This window comes from Ranitomeya imitator, chromosome 10, assembly GCF_032444005.1.
Source record: "Ranitomeya imitator isolate aRanImi1 chromosome 10, aRanImi1.pri, whole genome shotgun sequence".
Classification (NCBI taxonomy): domain Eukaryota; kingdom Metazoa; phylum Chordata; class Amphibia; order Anura; family Dendrobatidae; genus Ranitomeya; species Ranitomeya imitator.
The window spans coordinates 64,115,396-64,137,159 of record NC_091291.1 but is presented as its reverse complement, the minus strand read 5'-3'; the positions used below and the strand labels follow the sequence as shown (position 1 = coordinate 64,137,159).

Genomic DNA, 21,764 nt, shown 5'->3' with positions numbered 1-21,764 from the left:
TTGGGCGCACGGCAGAGCTTAGAAAAGAGGGAGCACCATTTGACTTTTTGAGCGCAAAATTGGCTGTTGTGTTTGGAGACCCCCTGATGTACCTAAACAGTGGAAACCCCCAATTCTAACTCCAAACCCCAACACACCCCTAACCTTAATCCCAACCAGATCCATTATCCTAATCACAACCCCAACGATAATCACAACCCTAACCCCAAAACAACCCTAATGTCAATCCTAACCATAACCCTAATCAAAACCCTAAATCCAACACACCCCTAATCCTAATCTCAACCCTAACCTCAATCCTAACCCTAATCCCAATACACCCCTAATCCCAACCCTAACCTTAGCCCTAATCCTAAATCTAACCCTAATCCCAAGCGTAACCCTTATGCCAACCCTAATCCAAACCCTAACCCTAATACCAACTCTAACCCTAACTTTAGACGCAACCCTAGCCCTAACTTTAGCCCCAACACTAACCCTAACCCTAAATTTAGCCCCAACCCTAACCCTAGCCCTAGCCCTAACTTTAGCTCCAACCCTAACCGTAGCCCTAACTTTAGCCCCAACCGTAACCCTAGCCCTAAGGCTACTTTCACACTTGCGTTGTTTGGCATCCGTTGCAATCCGTCGTTTTGGACAAAAAATGGATCTTGCAAATGTGCCCGCAGGATGGGTTTTTTGCCCATAGACTTGTATTGCCAATGGATCGCGACGGATGGCCACACGTCGCGTCCGTCGTGCACTGGGTCAGTTGTGTTTTGGCAGACCATCTGCACAAAAAAGCGTTCAATATAACGATTTTTTGTACATCGTGTCCGCCATTTCCGAACGTGCATGCGTGGCCGTAACTCCGCCCCCTCCTCCACAGGACATAGACTGGGCAGCGGATGCGTTAAAAAACTGCATCCGCTGCCCACATTGTGCACAATTTTCACAACATGCGTCGGTATGTCGGGCCGACGCATTGCGATGGCCCCGTACTGACGCAAATGTGAAAGAAGCCTAACCCTAAATTTAGCCCCAACCCCAACCCTAAATTTAGCCTCAACCCTAACCCTAAATTTAGCCCCAACCCTAACCCTAAATTTAGCCCCAACCCTAACCCTAAATTTAGCCCCAACCCTAACCCTAATTTTAGCCCCAACTGCTCTTCTCCTGCCGGCCGGCAGATGGCGGGCGCACTGCACATGCACCCGCCATTTTCTTTCTAGATGAAGACGCCGGAGGGCAGGAGAGGACACAGGAGGACCCAGGAACACCGGCAAGTATAATTGGGTCCCCGATCACATCAGAGGACAGAGAATTATACATCGCTTTTTTTTTTTTGCGATCGCCAGTAAAACCAACCCCGATCATGTTCTTTGGGGTCTTGGCTACCCCCGGCAGCCGAGACCCCAAAGATCCTCCCGGTGCCGGCCGGCGGGCATACTGCGCATGCGCCCGCCATTTTTTTGCTGGAAAAAGATGGCGGCGCACATCGGGAGCCACAAGGAGCATCGAGGGAGACAGGTATCGGGGGGCTATCTGGGACCCCATTTCTCTGTGTTCTGATGTGCGATCACATCGGAGGACAGAGAAATTAAAAGGGAAATCGCGGGGGGTTTTTTTGCGATCGCCGGCAAACGGTTAATTACCGGCGATCGCAACTCGGGGGTCGGTAAAAAATCCCCCGAATCATATTCTCTGGGGTCTCGGCTACCCCCGGCAGCCGAGACCCTAGAGAAAATCTGACTCTGGGGGGCGCTATTCACTTTTTCCACAGCGACGTTAATTAACAGCGCTTTGGTTTAAGTACCCTTAACTGCCGCCTTTAAAAGGCGTATCGGTGGTCGTTAAGGGGTTAAGATTCCATCCTTTTATTGCTGTGTGCTACCCTTGCTCAAAACAGTAAACACTATTTTGTCATGAATTTTTAAAGAAATGAATTTACCCCTCATGGGAAAATGTTGACCAGCCCATACACTTTGTATATGGACAGTACGAGTCTAGGAGACATGTTCCTTGGTAATGGGACAGTTTTGTTTAGGAGACTCTCCTCCATGTTTTTTCCAAGGGGGGATTGGGGTGCAAATTTGGGTTAAGGCGGCCCTTGCATTGAATGCATAAGGAACCTGTATGGCAGGACCAACTGAAGACTGTGAAGTGAGTTTTCCTGTGGCCATCCAGTATCTGGGTTCAAAGGCTAATTGGGGTGCATATGACTTGATAGCAGGGCAAGCCTTGCATTCAATGACACATTTTTCCAAGTGAATGCATTTGTATTGGTTGAAAGCAATGTTAAAGTTGAAAAACACATAAAAAACGCTGCGTGTGAACATAGCCCAAGTGGTGGAGGAACATTTTGGTCTAGGGTAAATTAGTTTGCCTTATATACAAGTCATTAGCCTGGAAAGGATGTACCTTAACATATTTCCCAGCAAAATCCATTTTGGTTTTGGTTTTGTGTGCACCAGTAAAAATGGTGTGAAACTCTGACAACATTGCTTACAGCTGTGACCTGGGAGTCTGAAATGCCTCCAGGGGCAATCTTCATGATGTTCCTGTGTCATTTGAGCAGTGTTTCCATCACTTTCAGACATTTTTAGACCTTAAAAGGACCCCCGGGTGGGATCGCGGTAAAAATACTCGGGCTTCCCATACACTTACATTGGGCTCGTTGCTCCGGTCAAGTACCCCAGTATTCCAATTTGCTCGACCCGAGCAACGATCACCCGAGCATTTTAGTACTCGCTTATCACTAGTTATTATCACTCTGTGTTAATTGAAATAGCTTTATGATTTTGCAAGCATTTTTTTATATGAACAAAATGTGAATGAACAGTTCAGCTCAATGACAAATGGACCATTAGACTTTTAACAGATCTATGAAGATTAATATTCTCTTTCATTTTCATAAGGAAATTACTAAAGAACTTATGAAAATGGAAAGAGATCACAAGGAAATATGCCAGATTACGCACCAATCATCATGACCATTTCCACAGCATATTGAAACAAAAGGCTGATATATTTTGTAAATGTCTTACCCAAACAACTTCCTTTATCATGGTGGCAATCTTCATTACAAGTTTGGGAAAGTGTCCAGGGTCCAAAGCTCGAGTCGAATGTTCAATACATAGACTAAAGAGGTATGCTGGAGCCAGTTTAAATTCAGCTTTCGAGTTACCAGATTTCTCAATAATCTCCTTTAACACAGCATCTTCTTCTTGAGAGCGATATTGTAAGATTAAATCTTTACTTTCTATGTAGGCCTGAACAGCCTCTTGACGCTCCTGAAGTGATCTGCCACACATCTGGCATGAAAATGCCCCACTTAACCCAGAGGTAGACCAGAACTGTGGAAGCCAGGCAGGACGTGTCTGAGCTACTCTAGGATCTTTGTACATGAACAGAAAATACTCTCCTAGCCCTAATAAATCCCCAGTATGTAGTTCGGCTTCTCTTTGGAGGACTCCCCCATTGTGCGAAACAAGTGCCCCTCGGTATGGTCTTACACGGACTATATTCTTCTGAGTTGAAGAATCCAATCTCCATACACAGCAGTGGCGAGGAAGTATATCTGGAGCAGACAAAAAAGTATCAACATAAGGACCCTTGTCTCTTGAAGCTTTTTCAGTTCTTCCAAATAGATGCTTCTTCCGTGTCATCACATATATAACAAAATCCTAACACAAAAGAAATGCATTTATAAAACTTGTAATGTGTATTAAGCAATTTATTAAACATTATTAAAAAGCAAATTACTGTAGCTTAGATTATAATTATTAATACTATTACTATAGCTATAGTATTATATTACTATAGCTACATTATAGATATACCGTAAATACTCGAGTATAAGCCGACCCGAGTATAAGCCGACCCCCCTAATTTTGCCACAAAAAAATGGGAAAACTTAATGACTCGAGTATAAGCCTAGAGCGGAAAATGCAGCATCTACCAGTAAATGTCAAAAGTAAAAATAGATACCAATAAAAGTAAAATTAATTGAGACATCAGTAGGTTAAGTGTTTTTGAATATCCATATTGAATCAGGAGCCCCATATAATGCTCCATAAAGTTTATGATGGGCCCCATAAGAAGCTCCATATTAAAATATGCCCCATATAATCCTGCATAAAGGTTAATAATGGCCCCATAGGATGCTCCATAGACCCATTTGCCCAATATAATTCTGGACAAATGTTGATTATGGCCCCATAAGATGCTCCATAAAGATATTTGCCCCATATAGTGCTGCACAAACGTTATGGCCCCATACAGACACTTGCCCCATATAGTGCTGCACAAATGTTATGGCCCCATACAGAGCTGCACAAAAGTTATGGCCCCATATAGTGCTGCACAAACATTATGGCTCAATATAATGCTGCACAAACATTATGGCCCCATACAGACACTTGCCCCATATAGTGCTGCAAAAACATTATGGCCCCTTACAGACACTTGCCCCATAAAGTGCTGCACAAACGTTATAGCCCCATACAGACACTTGCCCCATATAGTGCTGCGGAAAGGTTATGGCCCCATACAGAGCTGCACAAACGTTATGGCCCCATACAGTGCTGCACAAACGTTATGGCCCCATATAATGCTGCACAAACGTTATGGCCCCATAGATGCTCCATACAGACACTTGCCCCATTTGCTGTTGATGCGATAAAAAAATTAAAAAATCACATACTCACCTCTCTGTCGCTTAGGCCCCTGGCACTTTCAATATTCACCTGCTCCTCGTTCCGGCGCCGCTCCATCTTCAGCGTCTCCTGCACTGACGTCAGGCAGAGGGCGCGCACTAACCTCGTCACCACGCCCTCTGACCTGAGCGTCACTGCAGATGACGGAGCGGTGCCGGAACGAGGAGCAGGTGAATATCGCGCAGCTCTCCCCTCCCTGTTATACTCACCTGCTCCTGGTGCGGTCCCTGCACGTCTGTTCCCTGGCACCGGCAGCTTCTTGCTGTACTGAGCGGTCACCGTTACCGCTCATTACAGTAATGAATATGCGGCTCCACCTCTATGGGAGGTGGAGCCACATATTCATTACTGTAATGAGCGGTACCATGTGACTGCTCAGTACAGGAAGAAGCTGCCGGCGCCGGACATGGACCGCACCAGGAGCAGGTGAGTTTCATTAGACAGACCCCGCTCCCCCTCCCCTGCCAACCCCTGGGTATGACTCGAGTATAAGCTGAGAGGGGGACTTTCAGCCCAAAAAAGGGGCTGAAGATCTCGGCTTATACTCGTGTATATACGGTATTTATTATTATTAACAGTTATCATTAAAGCTTATACTTATTTTTATAGATTTCTTAAAAGCTTCCTCTTTTTCAAAGACATACAAATTATAAATTAAATGCGTTATCCTTAAAAGGAATTTGTCAGTAGGATCAACCTTCCTAAATCATCTATGTGGGCATGCAGGTAATAAAAAATGGGATTCAGTGATACCTTAATATCTGCAATCTGATGTCTTATTCCAGAGGAATCCACATTTTTCTTATAAGTAAATGAGCTGTTAAAATATATGGGCCGGGCAGAGATCTCCCTGAGAATCTGCCTCCAGAGCTTATTTTAAATGAAAGAGGGTGCTACTATTGTGAGAGAAGTAATGACTGACACTTTGTTCTCATAATCACACTCTGCAGTGAGATCAGAACTAACATAGAACACCAGAGCTAAGAAGTATACACAGAAGTGTAAAGTTTGTCTCATTGGAAATCCATTTGCAGCTGTAGCCCCCTCACTCACAGTGCTTTGGCTTTATCACAGGCAGCCAGGTTGGTTTGAGGGCAGTACAGCAGAGCTCACAGCTCTGTGAGAACACAACTGAAAATGTTCGTGTTGTGTTTGTAATAATACAAAGTTCAACTCTGTTGTACCATGTTACTTATAGTTAGGCACAACTCTGCAGTGGAAATGACAGTATTATAAGAGGAAAAGTGTTGCTCCAAATGTTTTTGAGGTTCACAGTGGTAAAACCCTCTTTCATTTAAAATAAGCCCTGGAGGCAGATTATCATGGAGATCTGTGTTCAGCCCATGGATCTTAATGGCTCATTTGTATATAAGAAAAATGTGGTTTCTCTGAAATAAGAAATTGGATTGCAGATATCAAGGTATTTTATTCAAATTTTTAAGGAGGGCTAATCCTAGGAGGGTAGGTTCAGTTTAAACTAGTCTGATTTCTTAACCACACAGTGCAGCTATTGTCTATGTACTGTATCTACATTACAGCTTGTATACAAGTGAACAGAACCTAGCTTCAATTTCAAATACAGCCTACGGACAAGAATAGCACTGTTTCTTGAAAAAAAAGTTATACAGTACTTAAAAAGACCTATCACCAAGTCAAAAGTGGTCAGTTTTTGCTCTTATTTTATTTCCACTGCTCCATTGATTATTTCAATTTTTTCTTTAAAATGAACCTGTCAGCAGGATTTTGGTTGTGGTTTAATCTATATTTTCAATTTTTAATTAATGAGCTTCTCATGCTTCATGGTGGGCCTGTGGTCAATTTCTTTGGAATCATATTGCAAATTTTAAAAAAAATACAAAAAATACAGAATTCTCAAGGGAGCAACATCAATAAAGTGAGAGAAAAAAATGGCCACTTTTGAATGTTATGTTATGGTTTTGAATGACACCATCTGTTTTACCTTACAATTAAAATTGGGAACAATACTTCATGTGGGATGAATTAGGGAAAAAATGCAATTCCTCAATTGTTTTTGGACTTGTAAACAGTATGATTACAGCAATACCAGACTTACATGTATTTTTTATTTACGGTAATAAGTGAAAAAAAATCAATTCAGTAGATTAACTAAAACAATTTAGTTTGTGTCACCATTTTGCAATATAAGTAATGTTTTTAATTTCCCTTTGATAGAGACAAGTGAATGCTGATTTTTTTTTTCTTGGTAAGTTGATGTTTTATTTACATCAATTTGGGGTACACACAACATTTTGTTAATTTTATTACATTTTTTAGGGAAGTGTAATGATGAAAAAAAACAGAATTGTGTTTTTTACTTCTCTTTATTGTACAGGAAAATCATTTTTTTTTCATTTTTATGGACCAGACTTTTTCAGTGCAATCATATGTATTGCAGATGTGAGGCAGTGACCGGTGTTAAATGTGAGGGTCGCTATGTGTCCCCCCGGATGCGCATAAAAGCGAAGTGTATTAAGACCCCATTGCATTGCAGACACAGATATATTTGTGATTGCAGTGCAAAATGAAAGTAAGTTTGGTCTTGGACAAGGTATTTGCCCAAGGCAGATTTAAGAAAACCCGGTATGGGCTTTTATTTTTGGAGCAGTGGTAGTGGGGCAGTTTGCTCCCTCCAAGCCAGGTTTTACAAGTGCTGGATTGTGTGAGGTAACACAGAGACAAGAGAAGCAAAGCCTGGCACCCGTCAGCGTGACACGATGGTGCAGTCACTCACGGCAACCGGTCTCGGATATGGACTGTTTTGATGCCCGGCTGTGATCCGGAGGATACCGTGTGCTTTTCGTTTTGTGTGAGTTTGTGGACATTAAACACGTTTGCTTTGAAGTTTCCTGGGTCACTGCCTCATTACTGCACGGTGTGGAGGCGAGTAGAAGTGTTTGCTTCTATTTTAATATTTGCTGGAGAAGGGAAAAAGGAGACCTGTGTGAGGAACATTTTTCCAGAATTAGGGATATTATACCAGAATTTAGACATTATACCAGGATGGTGGACATTATACCAAAATGGGGATATAACAACCCTACTGGCATCACTGCATGGCCTCCCATTCCACACCTGCCTTACACTTACTCACTGCTCCAGGCCATGCTGTGAGTTCTATCTGCTGCCAGCTACATGTTGGGTATCTCATGTCTCCTGTCTGCTCTTTGCATACTTATTGGCTGCGTGCATAGGGCATCGCTGCCGGCACTTCCTAAGTTTTATGGAGATGTGTGCACCTTCCTAAGGTGTCCCCAGCCAATTGCCATGAAGCATCGGGTACTTAAGACATCTCCACCCCTAGGCTGGGGCCTGAGCAATGTACTCTGTCTGTCTGTACTTTGTTGATGAGTTGCCAGGTCCTGTCCTGTCTCTGCCTTCTCTGGGGGCTGCATACCCAGACCTGTTTCTGTGCTTGTATGTTCTGTTTCTGCCTTCTCTGGGGGCTGCATACCCAGACCTGTTACTGTGCTTTGTATGTTTTGTTTCTGCCTCCCTGAGGGCTGCAGACTCAGGCCTGTGTCCATGTCCAGTATCTGTTCCCGTGTCCATTCTTGTCTGTACTGTGTCCTACTCTTGTATCTTATCCTGTACCTGATCAAGTCTGAATTCAGTCCTATACCTGTGTCTTCTTATAACCTCGTCTGTAGCCTTCCCTACCCTGATGGGTGTATCCTTCTGCTCTGCTTTCTGTGTTTACTTCTGCTCTGCTCGCTGCACCCTGCGGCTTTGCTCTGCTCTCAGTTCCACTCCTTGCAGCTCTGTTCTGCTCTCAGGTCCACTCTACACCCGGCTCTGCTCACTTGCGGTTTCGTCTTGCTCACACTCCGCACTCTACGGTTCCGTCCCGCTTTCGCTCCACACTATGCAGTATTGTCTTGTTCTCTCTCCGCGCTCTGTGGTTCTATCCTGTTCTTGCTTCATGCTCTGCGATTCCATCCTGCTCTAGCTCCAGGCTCTGCGGTTCTGTCCTGCTCTTGCTTCGCACTCTGTGATTCTGTTCTGCTCTTGCTCCGCGCCTTGCAGTTCTGCCTTGCTCCGCTCCTTGCGGTTCTGCCCTGCTCCACTCCATGCGGTTCTACTCCGCTCTCGTTCCGCACCTCGCGGGTCTTTGTTCTGCAGTCTGAACAGGTCCCTACCTGTTCTCATATAACTCTCAAACTTGTCCGTGTTCCTGTCCTCTCTGAATCTGTCCCTTCTCCTCCAGTGTGAACAGATCCCTACCTGTCTCCATATACTATGCATACCTGTCTATGTTCCTGTCTTAACCGTATTGGTTCCAGTCCTGATAGCTGTGCCCGCTTGCCAGTGTCTCAGTCATGCACCCCCGGCCTGTCTACCAGTGTCTCAGCCGTGCCCCCCTGCTTGTCAGTGTTCCGTTCCCCAGTGGGATCAGCAGCCGCAGCCAGACTCCACCGTGGAGTGGTGCCTGGCAGCTACCTGCCGCACAAGCCTGACTTCACCATGAGAGGCTCCAGTGAACACCAAGGAAGCTGCTTAGTCATGCCCCTTCCAGGGAATTCTGGTTTGTGGCACAGTGGGGCAACGCTCCCCACGCTTGGGCCAACCAGTCAGGGCGCGAGCGTTACAGGGACATTATACCAGGAGAGGGCCAACAAGGGGAAAATGAGATAGCACAAGAAATAAGAATAACTAAATGTTATTGACCATAATGTTATTAAGTTGTACAAAAGTAATTACCACATCTTTGTTGTAACCTTGCAAAAGGAGGAAATATGGATGCTCTGTAGGTGGTTGAATTAAGTACTGAGAGAGGTGTTCAAAATCTAAACCAATCTGATCAGTAGCATTCTCTGAACCATCGACACTGCTACTGCATTCTGTTGAGTTTTGCATGTTTCCATCTTTTGGGTTTAGCCCTCCATCTTGACCAGGGTCTGGATCATTAGCCACCATACTCTTAATGCTTTTGCGTTCTCTACGTTTCTTGGTGTTTAAATTGATATCACTTATACTGCGACGAAGGGAAGCGCTGTCTTCTCGCTCTCTTAATGGGGCATTACCACCAGAAGCTGCACGAGAACGACTTTTTTGTAGTCTTCGAGCTTGTGCATTGATTCCTGTTGAAAGATTATATAAAATAATTTTAACGATCATTCAAATATTTACTAGATTTCAATAATTATAAGAAAACAATAATAGAAATAAGCGTACATTTATTTAGGCAATGTATAGTACTGCTAATGATTCAATATACTACTGTATGATGAGTAAAATAAAATCTTAATTAAATATTAAACATCAATAGTTGAGTAACTTAAGAGACAAATACTAATTATGCTTTTAATGTATTTATTAGTTATAAAATGTTGGAAAGGGAAAGCTAAGACTTTTTGATTTTCCTGTCTTATAGTATATTTTAAGGAGTTACAGTGGATACGGAAAGTATTCAGACCCTTTTAAATTTTTCACTCTTTGTTTCATTGCGGCCATTTGGTAAATTCAAAAAAGTTCATTTTTTTTCATTAATTTACACTCTGCACCCCATCTGGACTGAAAAAAAACTGAAATGTAGAAATTTTTGTAAATTTATTAAAAAAACAAAAACTGAAATATAACATGGTCATAAGTATTCAGATCCTCTGCTGAGACACACATATTATTATTATTATTTATATAGCACCATTGATTCCATGGTGCTGTACATGAGAAGGGGTTACATACAAATTACAGATATCACTTACAGTAAACAAACTAACCATAGCAGACTGATAGAGAGGGGAGAGGACCCTGCCCTTTGCAGGCTTACATTCTACAGGATGGTGGGGAAGGAGACAGTAGGTTAGGGGGTTGCAGCAGCTCCGGTGTTGGCGAGGAGACAGCGGGGTCAGTGCAGGCTGTAAGCTTTCCTGAAGAGGTGGGTTTTCAGATTCCGTCTGAAGGATCCGAATGTGGTTGATAGTTGGACGTTTTGGGGCTAAGAATTCCAGAGGATGGGGGATATTCAGGAGAAGTATTGGAGGCGGTTGGGTGAGGAGCAAATAAGTGTGGAGGAGAGAAGGAGGTTTTGGGAGGACCGGAGATTATGTGAGGGAAGATATCGGGAGATTAGTCCAGAGATGTATGAAGGAGACAGGTTATAGATGGCCTTGTAGGTCAGTATTAGTAAACTGAACTGGATACGCTGAGGGAATGGGAGCCAGTGAAGAGATTTGCAGGGGGGAGAAGCGGAGGAGTAGCGAGGAGAGAGATTAATTAGTCAGACAGCAGAGTTAAAGATGGACTGGAGAGGTGCAAGGGTGTTAGCAGGGAGGGCACAGAAAAGGATGTTGCAGTAGTCGAGGCGGGAGATGATAGGGGCATGCACAAGCATTTTAGTAGATTGAGTGTTGAGGAAAGGACGGATTCTGGAAATATTTTTGAGCTGGAGGCGACAGGAGGTGGAAAGAGCTTGGATGTGCAGTTTGAAGGACAGGGCAGAGTCAAGGGTCACTCCGAGGAAGCTGACTTCCGGTACGGGGGAAAGCGTGATGTCATTAATTGCAATAGATAGGTTTGAGTAAGGAAGATCTATGAGATGGAAGAAAGATGATGAGTTCAGATTTGTCCACATTGAGTTTGAGGAAGCAAGAGGAGAAGAAGGAAGATATGGCTGATAGGCACTCTGGGATTCTGGACATTAGAGAGGTGACATCTGGGCCAGAGAGGTAGATCTGAGTGTCATCAGCATAAAGGAGGTACTGTAATACATGGGACTTTATGAGTTGTCCTAGTCTAAGTGTATAGATTGAAAAGAGTAAGGTTCCTAGAACAGAGCCTTGGGGGACTCCCAACACATAGCAGGTGGGTTGAGGAGGTAGTGTGGGAGTGGGAGACGCTGAATGTGCGGTTAGAAAGGTATGAGGTATTTTCATATTTTCTGTACCTCAGGTGTGCACTTTCTACATACGCATTAGTCTTTCCTCCAGTCGTTGTACTTTTGAATGACACGATTCAATCTACTACATTATGTACTGGAGGGCAGGAAAAAAATTCAAGTGCATTGAAATTGCAAAAAAAAAAGTGCAATTCCACAATTGTTTTTTTTAGTCTTGTATTTATCATGTTCATTATGTGGTAAAACTGAATCGGCAATGCGATTCTCCAGATCAGATCAACATATATAGTTTTTTATTTAAGAGGTGAAAAACAATTCTGAAATCTATAAAAATAAAAAATGTAGCTTTTACCGCCTTTGACAGAAATATTTTCATTTTTCGGCATATGGGGCTGGGTAAGTGTTTTTTTTGTGTGCTCTGAACTGACATTTTTATTGATCTCCTCTTATTACACTTTACTGCAATGTTGCGGCAGCCCCAAAAAAACATAATTCTCGTGTTTTGATTTTTTTTTCCCTCCTTACGCCGTTTACCAATCGGATTAATTTACTATAGAGGACCTTCTGCAATTTGCATAGTTTTAGGCGCTCCTTTAAAACACATTTGTTCAGAGCGGCCTATCACGTTCACTAATCAGTCATTTTGTGTGTGTAGCCCAGTCACTACTTCCATCTATCCCCCACCCCCTGAAGATGGATCATCCTTGTAAATACATCATTGTAAATACACACCTGTATTTTGTATCTCCCCCACCTCATTGTAGATTGTAAGCTCTCATGAGTAGGGTCGTCTTATTTTGCTTTAATCATTGTATTGTTAACATTGTTACTTATGACAAGGGTTGAGCGAAACGGATCGTTCATTTTCAAAAGTCGCCGACTTTTGGCAAAGTCGGGTTTCGTGAAACCCGACCCCTGTGTGGGGTCGGCCATGCGGTACGCGACTTTCGCGCCAAAGTCGCGTTTCAATGACGCGAAAAGCGCCATTTCTCAGCCAATGAAGGTGTACGCAGAGTGTGGGCAGCGTGATGACATTGGTCCTGGTTCCCACCATCTTAGAGAAGGGCATTGCAGTGATTGGCTTGCTGTCTGCGGCGTCACAGGGGCTATAAAGAGGCGTTCCCGCCGACCGCCATCTTACTGCTGCTGATCTGAGCCTAGGGAGAGGTTGCTGCCGCTTCGTCAGAAGCAGGGATAGCGTTAGGCAGGGTCCATTAACCACCAAACCGCTTGTGCTGTAGCGATTTCCACTGTCCAACACCACCTTTTTTTTTGCAGGGACAGTGGAAGCTACATTTTTTTTTCCTCAGCGCTGTAGCTCATTGGGCTGCCCTAGAAGGCTCCCTGATAGCTGCATTGCTGTGTGTACGCCGCTGTGCAAACCAACTGCATTTTTCAAAGCACAAATCCTGTTGTTCCTTCCTTTCTGCACAGCTATCTTGTTTGTTTGTCCACACTTTTGATTTAATTTGTGCATCAGTCCACTCCTTATTGCTGCCTGCCATACGTGGCTGAGATTACTGCAGGGAGATAGTAATTGTAGGACAGTCCCTGTTTATTTTTTTTTTTTTAACTCTCCCCAAAAAAATAAGTTGTGGGAGATTAAGATTGGCATTTCTGCTAGAGTGCCATCCCTGTGTGTGCCATCTCTCTCACATAGTGGGCCATAGAAAGCCTTTTTATTTTTCTGCTTTTTTTGGGGGGGGTTTATAAATTCTCCCTGAAAAAAACAGTGGGAGATTAATATTGGCCTTTGGGCTTGTGTGCCAGTCCTGAGTGTGCCATCTCTCTCTCAAATAGTGGGCCATAGAAAGCCTATTTATTTTTATTTTTTTAAATTTGGTTTCTAAATTCTCCCTGAAAAAATAACAAAAAACTGTGGGAGATTAATATTGGCCTTTCTGCTTGTGTGCCAGTCCTGACTCCTGGGTGTGCCATCTCTCTCTCTCAAATAGTGGGCCATAGAAAGCCTATTTTTTTTTTTTTATTTGTTTTCTAAATTCTCCCTGAAAAAATAAAAAAAAATCAGTGGGAGATTAATATTGGCCTTTCAGCTTGTGTGCCAGTCCTGACTCCTGGGTGTGCCATCTCTCTCTCTCAAATAGTGGGCCATAGAAAGCCTATTTTTTTTTTAATTTGTTTTCTAAATTCTCCCTGAAAAAATAAAAAAAATCAGTGGGAGATTAATATTGGCCTTTCAGCTTGTGTGCCAGTCCTGACTCCTGGGTGTGCCATCTCTGTCTCTCAAATAGTGGGCCATAGAAAGCCTTTTTTTTTTTATTTGTTTTCTAAATTCTCACTGAAAAAATAAAAAAAAATCAGTGGGAGATTAATATTGGCCTTTCAGTTTGTGTGCCAGTCCTGACTCCTGGGTGCGCCATCTCTCTCTCTCTCAAATAGCGGGCCATAGAAAGCCTATTTTTTTTTTATTTGGTTTCTAAATTCTCCCTGAAAAAATCAATTTTTTTAATTTGGTTTCTAAATTCTCCCTGAAAAAATCATTTTTTTTTAATTTGGTTTCTAAATTCTCCCTGAAAAAATAAAAAAAAAAATCAGTGGGAGATTAATATTGGCCTTTCTGCTTGTGTGCCAGTCTTGACTCTTGGGTGTGCCATCTCTCTCTCTCAAATAGTGGGCCATAGAAAACCTATTTTTTTTTATTTGTTTTCTAAATTCTCACTGAAAAAATAAAAAAGAATCAGTGGGAGATTAATATTGGCCTTTCAGCTTGTGTGCCAGTCCTGACTCCTGGGTGTGCCATCTCTCTCTCTGAAATAGTGGGCCATCGAAACCCTATTTTTTTTTTATTTAGTTTCTAAATTCTCCCTGAAAAAATCATTTTTTTTTATTTGGTTTCTAAATTCTCCCTGAAAAAATTTAAAAAAATCAGTGGGAGATTAATATTGGCCTTTCTGCTTGTGTGCCAGTCTTGACTCTTGGGTGTGCCATCTCTCTCTCTCAAATAGTGGGCCATAGAAAGCCTATTTTTTTTTATTTGTTTTCTAAATTCTCACTGAAAAAATAAAAAAGAATCAGTGGGAGATTAATATTGGCCTTTCAGCTTGTGTGCCAGTCCTGAATCCTGGGTGTGGCATCTCTCTCTCTCTCAAATAGTGGGCCATAGAAACCCTATTCTTTTTTTTTATTTGGTTTCTAAATTCTCCCTGAAAAAATCAATTTTTTTATTTGGTTTCTAAATTCTCCCTGAAAAAATCATTTTTTAAATTTGGTTTCTACATTCTCCCTGAAAAAATAAAAAAAAAATCAGTGGGAGATTAATATTGGCCTTTCTGCTTGTGTGCCAGTCCTGACTCCTGGGTGTGCCATCTCTCTCTCTCTCTCAAATAGTGGGCCATAGAAAGCCTATTTTTTTTTTATTTGGTTTCTAAATTCTCCCTGAAAAAATAAAAAAAAACAGTGGGAGATTAATATTGGCCTTTCTGCTTGTGTGCCACTCCTGACTCCTGGGTATGCCATCTCTCTCTCTCAAATAGTGGGCCATAGATAGCCTTTTTTTTTTTTTTTTTTAATTTGGTTTCTAAATTCTCCCTGAAAAAATCAATTTTTTTTATTTGGTTTCTAAATTCTCCCTGAAAAAAAAAAAAAAACAGTGGGAGATTAATATTGGCCTTTCTGCTTGTGTGCCACTCCTGACTCCTGGGTGTGCCATCTCTCTCTCTCAAATAGTGGGCCATAGAAAGCCTTTTTTTTATTTTTTTTTTATTTGGTTTCTAAATTCTCCCTGAAAAAAATCATTTTTTTTAATTTGGTTTCTAAATTCTCCCTGAAAAAATAAAAAAAAATCAGTGGGAGATTAATATTGGCCTTTCTGCTTGTGTGCCAGTCCTGACTCCTGGGTGTGCCATCTCTCTCTCTCAAATAGTGGGCCATAGAAAGCCTATTTTTTTTTTTTTTTTTATTTGGTTTCTAAATTATCCCTGAAAAAATAAAAAAAAAAGTGGGAGATTAATATTGACATTTGTGCTTGAGTGACAGTCCTGCGTGTGTGGCATCTCTCTCATTTGGTGCCACCGAAAACAGAGTGTGTGACATTGTGCCTGATTTTCCTTGCGGTCTCACCCACATGTAAAGGGATATCTAAATCATACTGAAGTTATAGCTCACCGTGTAAGTTGTTTGACAGCAACAAATACCGTTACTTTGGTTACGTTTTTAAAACAATGAGGAAGTCTGGTGGAAGAGGTCGTGGCCGTGTGCGTTCATTGTCAGCTGGTAATGATGGTAGTGGTAGTGGAGCATCAGGTGGTCGTGGGAAAAAAAATATTGCACCTAAGTCTGGAGCTGTGGAGCCAGGTTCGTCGTCTGGCTACAGAAGGCCTCTAACGCTCCCTTTTCTGGGAGTAGGACAACCGCTTTTAAAGCCTAAGCAGCAAGAGCAAGTTTTGGCTTACCTTGCTGACTCAGCCTCTAGCTCTTTTGCCTCCTCTTTTGAAACTGGTAAATGTAAAAGCAGCGCGTTGTTAGTGGATGTTCACGGTCAGGGACAAGTCGCTTCCTTGTCCTCTTCAGCAAAAACAACAACAGAGAAGGATGCAGCAGGCGACACAACGGGTTACTCCATGGAGCTCTTTACACATATCGTCCCTGGCTTAGAAAGTGAAACAGTTAACATGCCATGCCCATTACAAGTTGAATCTGACATGGAGTGCACTGATGCACAGCCACAGCCAGACTACTATGCTGGTCCTTTGACTCAGACCACAACATTGCCCTCGCAGGGTACTGATCCAGAATCAGACCCTGATGAGACTATGTTGCCCCGTCACGAACGCTCTACCACCGATTTACACGGTGACACAGACGAAGTTGCGCACGAGCTAGAAGAGGAGGTTATAGATGACCCAGTTGTTGACACCGATTGGCAGCTGTGAAGAGCAGAACAAAAATGATTACCTCAATGAACAAAAATTAAAAAAAAAGAATTTGTGATAAATATTGACCTGTCCATTCAAGGACATTTTAGCTATAGTATGAAATCCTGTTTTTCTTGTCTGTGGAATTGCCTTTGTACTGTTTGTTGTGAAACTGCCGCCCACGAAACTGTTTTCTTTTCTTTTCTTTCTTTCCTGTTTTGTCTCTTTGTTTAAACATGCAAAACTTGTATAACCACTAAACCTACTGAAACAACTATATAAAGAAGGGATAGCACCTTGAAGGCAGGCGTGCTTCAGAGACTTCCCAGTGATACACTATACAAGACATGTCTTGTGTATTATTTCTGGTGATTCCCCACTTCCAAAGGCTGCTCCGACTGAGTGTGATCCCGACATTTCCTGGCGCCCGAACAGGGACCCGAGGTCTGTGTATTCCTTCAAGAACACCGGCAGAATACGAACGAAAAGAGAATCTGGGATAATGGACGGCAGATGAACAAAAACCTGGCCAGGTAAGAGACACTGTTAGATCTCTTATATCTGCCCTGCACTGTCCGTAAGATTTTCTGTGTCGTGTTCTTTAGCGGGTAGTTCTAGTAGAGGAGGATACCTATAGCTCGGGTTCTTGAACTATTTAGGAATTGATCACCTCACGGAGTACGGCATTGAATGAGAGTGAATGTGAATAGAAGGTGTGTGGAAGTTGGGAATAGCCCTATAAGCCGCCCATGGGGGTGGAAACAGAAGAAGTGACTGTCCCACTGGGCAACGTGGTTGCGTCCTTTCGGGGAGACCTCCGCGCCTATGTTCAATCTCTGATCCTGTCTTTGACAAAAACCTGGTGACGGATAAGTGTATGATAGTATGAGCCCAGGACAGATAAATTAGCCTGGGACAAGAATACGTTGTATGTGATAGTATAAGCCCAGGACAGATAAATTAGCCTGGGACAAGATACGTTGTATGTTCTTTTTCTTTTTCTGTCTGGTTGCATTTGTGTTGTTTGCTATAGGTGTAGGAATCAGGATTTTCTTACATCAACACAGAAAAAGACATCCTAGCTCCTTAGGAAGAAGGTAACGAGGTATTCTCATACCCAAACGCCACCTAGGGCAAGAAAAAGACATCCTAGCTCCTTAGGAAGAAGGTAACGAGGTATTCTCATACCCAAACGCCACCTAGGGCAAGAAAGCTCAGGATAAGAAAATGGGGAACAAGCAAACAAAGTCGGAACCAGAAGAATTAGATATCTATACTATCATAAAGGAGAGAAGTGGTGAAGATGCCACTAAGGGGCTGAAAAAGATTTTTAGTAAGTTTGGAGTTACTAGGGCAGAAGCTTTTAGTAGGAAACTATGGGACGGAATTCAGGAAAGGAAAAAAGGCATAATCAGAGACAAGAAATGGATAGATCAGATCCAAGCATTGATTGATGTCTCTAGGGTAGCAGAAAATGAGGGATGGACATATAATCAACAGAGTAAAAAGTGGTGTATTAGACCCACAGGCTGTGGAGAAAAACAAAATGTGGAATCTAAAAATACCCCACCCCCATACCTTAACCCACATGCCCCATCTTTTCTCCAAACACCACCTCAAAGTTTAGCCGGACCAGGAGGATGGGAATGTCCGCACTGTGGACAACAAAATCCAGACTGGAGAAATGATTGCCTAGCCTGTGGTACACCTAGACATGGCGCTGTACTTGCCCCTGTTAGGGTAGTACCAAGACCCTTTAGGGAACCTGGTGCTGACGGAGTAATGGGAACTAGATATCACCAAACTCGACAATATTTCCCTTGGTCCCCCGCTGAAGGCATGTCTCTCTTGCATAACGCACCAGATCCCACCCAGTGTCCAGTTAGATTTGCACAATATATACAGCAAATTATGCAGACTCACGCTGGAGTTTGGGCAGATGGAGAAGAATTATGTAGAATGAAAATGACTCCTGGACTCTTCCAGGAGCTATTAGCAAATCTACAGGTACATAGGCCCCAAGCAGGAGATGGTGCCTTACAAACGATAGAATCAGGTACACAATTTGTAGATCACTTAATGGTTTTCATGAGGGAGAGACAGAGGCAGAGAGGAACAACGGGAGTGGTGGCTCAGAAATCTGGACAATCAGTAGACGAATATTATCTAAGTGTAGAAAATAATTTCAGAGATGAAGGCATGGATCTAACCGCTCCAGGAATGATGAGGTTAGTTACAAAAATCTTTATAGATGGATTGTCTCCAAAAGTGAAGGAAAAGCTTAAAGGGAACCTGTCACCCCGTTTTTTGAGATTGAGCTATAAATACTGTTAAATAGGGCCTGCGCTGTGTGTTCCTATAGTGTATGTAGTGTACCCCGATTCCCCATGTATGCTGAGAAATAACTTACCAAAGTCGCCGTTTTCGCCTGTCAATCAGGCTGGTCAGGTCGGGAGGGCGTGGTGACATCGGTGGTTCTTCCTCAGCTTTACGTTGGTGGCGTAGTGGCGTAGTGGTGAACAAGCAGCGCGCGATCTGCGCTGTAATCCCTTGCATCGGTGGGGGCGGCCATCTTCCTGGGGCCGCGCGTGCGCAGATCGAGTGCTCTGCTGCACGGGGCTTCAGGAAAATGGCCGCGGGATGCCGCGCGTGCGCATTAGAGATCGCGGCGGCCATTTTCCCAAAGCCGAGATGCAAACTCGGCTTTGGGAAAATGGCCGCCGCGATCTCTAATGCGCACGCGCGGCATCCCGCGGCCATTTTCCTGAAGCCCCGTGCAGCAGAGCACTCGATCTGCGCACGCGCGGCCCCAGGAAGATGGCCGCCCCCACCGATGCAAGGGATTACAGCGCAGATCGCGCACTGCTTGTTCACCACTACGCCACTACGCCACCAATGTAAAGCTGAGGAAGAACCAGCGATGTCACCACGCCCTCCCGACCTGACCAGCCTGATTGACAGGCGAAAACGGCGACTTTGGTAAGTTATTTCTCAGCATACATGGGGAATCGGGGTACACTACATACACTATAGGAACACACAGCGCAGGCCCTATTTAACAGTATTTATAGCTCAATCTCAAAAAACGGGGTGACAGGTTCCCTTTAAGGCCGCAACCCCTGATTGGAGAACCTTGGAAGACCCACACCTGGCTAGACAGAAAGCTGTAGGGATAGAAATGGACTTAAGAGAAAATTCTAAGCCAGTAAGAATTGCACAGGCTAATACTGGCTCTGCTAATCAAAAGTTTACTTGTCATTACTGTAAGAAGCCAGGACATTTCCAAAGGGAATGTAGGAAGAGAAAAACAGATATAGATTCAGGAACCTTTGTACCCAAAAATAGGATAAATAACCCAGTGCCTGATCAAACAGACAGCTCAGAATGACTGAAAGTTATGCAGGTCTCTCTTCCTTCTAGAAGACCAATAATACAAGTTGAAGTTGAGGGTAAAAATGTACCTTTTCTGATAGATACGGGAGCAACATCCTCCATTTTAAATCAGGACTTTTTACCATATCCTGACAATATATCCTCAAAGGTTACATATGCAGAAGGGTATGATGGTAAAATTCAGGCGTTGCCCTTTACAAAACCTTTAAATGTGAGCTTTGGCCCTAAAACTTTTGTATCCAAATTTTTATTTGCTAAAGGTGCACCTACCTGCTTGTTGGGTACTGATGTCTTAAGTAAAATGCATGCAAACATCCATTTTAGAGAAGATGGCACAGTTATGCTGACCATCCCTGAAGATGCAGAAACTCTGGAACCATATGTTAGAATACAGGCAATGGAGGATTTTCCCGAAATTTACACTCAACAAGCAAAAATTGACTTGTCTCGGGTTCCTGACAGCCTATGGGCAAAAGGAGACACTGATGTAGGATTTTTATCAGTAGCTCCTATACTGTTAGAAACTGCCCCGGGAACCATATTACCTCAGCTTAGGCAATACCCCATCAGCGCCCAGCAAGAACAGGCGATTTCTCAACAAATTCAGGATTATGTGTTACAAGGTGTTTTGGTAGAAATCAGGTCACCCGCCAATACACCCTTATATCCTGTTAAAAAGAAAGTGTCCTCCAAAGAAACTATGGTGAAATATCGCATGGTGCACGACTTACGGGAAATCAATAAGGTTTTGGCACCGGTCACCCCTGTGGTACCGAATCCTCATACCTTACTGTCTCAAATTCCCAGCACTGCTGCATATTTTACGGTAATTGACTTATCAAACGCATTTTTTTCTGTGCCACTACATAAGAACTGTTGGCATTTGTTTGCCTTTACATTTAAGGGTAAACAATTAGCATGGACAAGATTGCCACAAGGTATGGTACACTCACCAACTTTGTACTCTGAAGCAATGCAGACCGTGCTAAAAAAATTTCATCCCAGAACCAGGAGTAGTCATTCTACAGTATGTAGATGACTTACTTATTTGTTGCCCTGATGAACAGACGGCAGTTACCTCAACTGTTAATTTCTTAATTTTCCTAGCGCAAGAAGGCTGTAAAGTAAATAGACAGAAACTCCAGGCTTGTCAACAAACAGTCGTGTTTTTAGGTCACTGCATATCACAGGGCATCAGACACCTCACACCTCAACGTACGGAAGCCATACGTAACATGCTTGAACCCAGGAATCACAAACAGCTGCGTGCTTTCCTAGGTATTGTTTCACACTGTAGACAGTGGATCATACATGCAAGTCAACTCATGCAGCCTTTATATGACTGTATTGCCAACACACCATATTCACTCAGTGAAGAGGCTAAACAGTCATTTTCCTCTTTGAAAACAGCACTGGTATCAGCTCCGGCTTTGGGACTCCCAGACTACACTAAACCTTTTCAATTGATGGCAGCTGAGATATCCTCACATGCTACAGGGGTGCTCACACAAAAACATGGAAACAAACAGAGACCTGTGGCATACATATCAGCTCATCTGGACCCTGTAGCTAGAGCCGCACCTTCTTGTGTAAGAATAGTAGCCGCAATTTCACTGTTATTAGATAAAGCTTCTGAGATTGTTCTTGATCACCCACTTCTAGTTCAGACCACTCATGATGTACATGGCATTCTTAACCAGGTCCAACCTAAACATATTTATATTGATGTTAACAATGTTAACCTCATCGGAGGCATGGGAAAGACTGAATTCTCTAGCCCCTTTGAACAATAGATTCGTACAACATCATAGAAAATTAGTGCATGACTTGTTAAATAATACGCAACCCCTGGCAGATTGTTGGATCTGTACCCATTCACCAGTATCAGCCACAAGTATACCTTTTCTAGCAGTTCCCGTGTCAGCTGAAGAAATATTCGCTTGG

At 43.1% G+C, this 21,764-nt stretch overlaps 1 protein-coding gene across 4 annotated transcripts in view; it reads right to left on the bottom strand.

Moving 5' to 3' along the window:
• Positions 1-21,764, bottom strand: part of RASIP1 (Ras interacting protein 1) — a 764,894-nt gene that overhangs the window by 470,160 nt on the left and 272,970 nt on the right. For all 4 annotated transcript variants that reach the window (XM_069742476.1, XM_069742477.1, XM_069742479.1 and 1 more), the window contains exons 4-5: positions 9,417-9,796; positions 3,027-3,665 (exon numbers count right to left, since the gene is read on the bottom strand). In XM_069742476.1, coding sequence (XP_069598577.1) covers positions 3,027-3,665; positions 9,417-9,796 — 1,019 coding nt within the window. The remainder of the gene's footprint in view (positions 1-3,026; positions 3,666-9,416; positions 9,797-21,764) is intronic.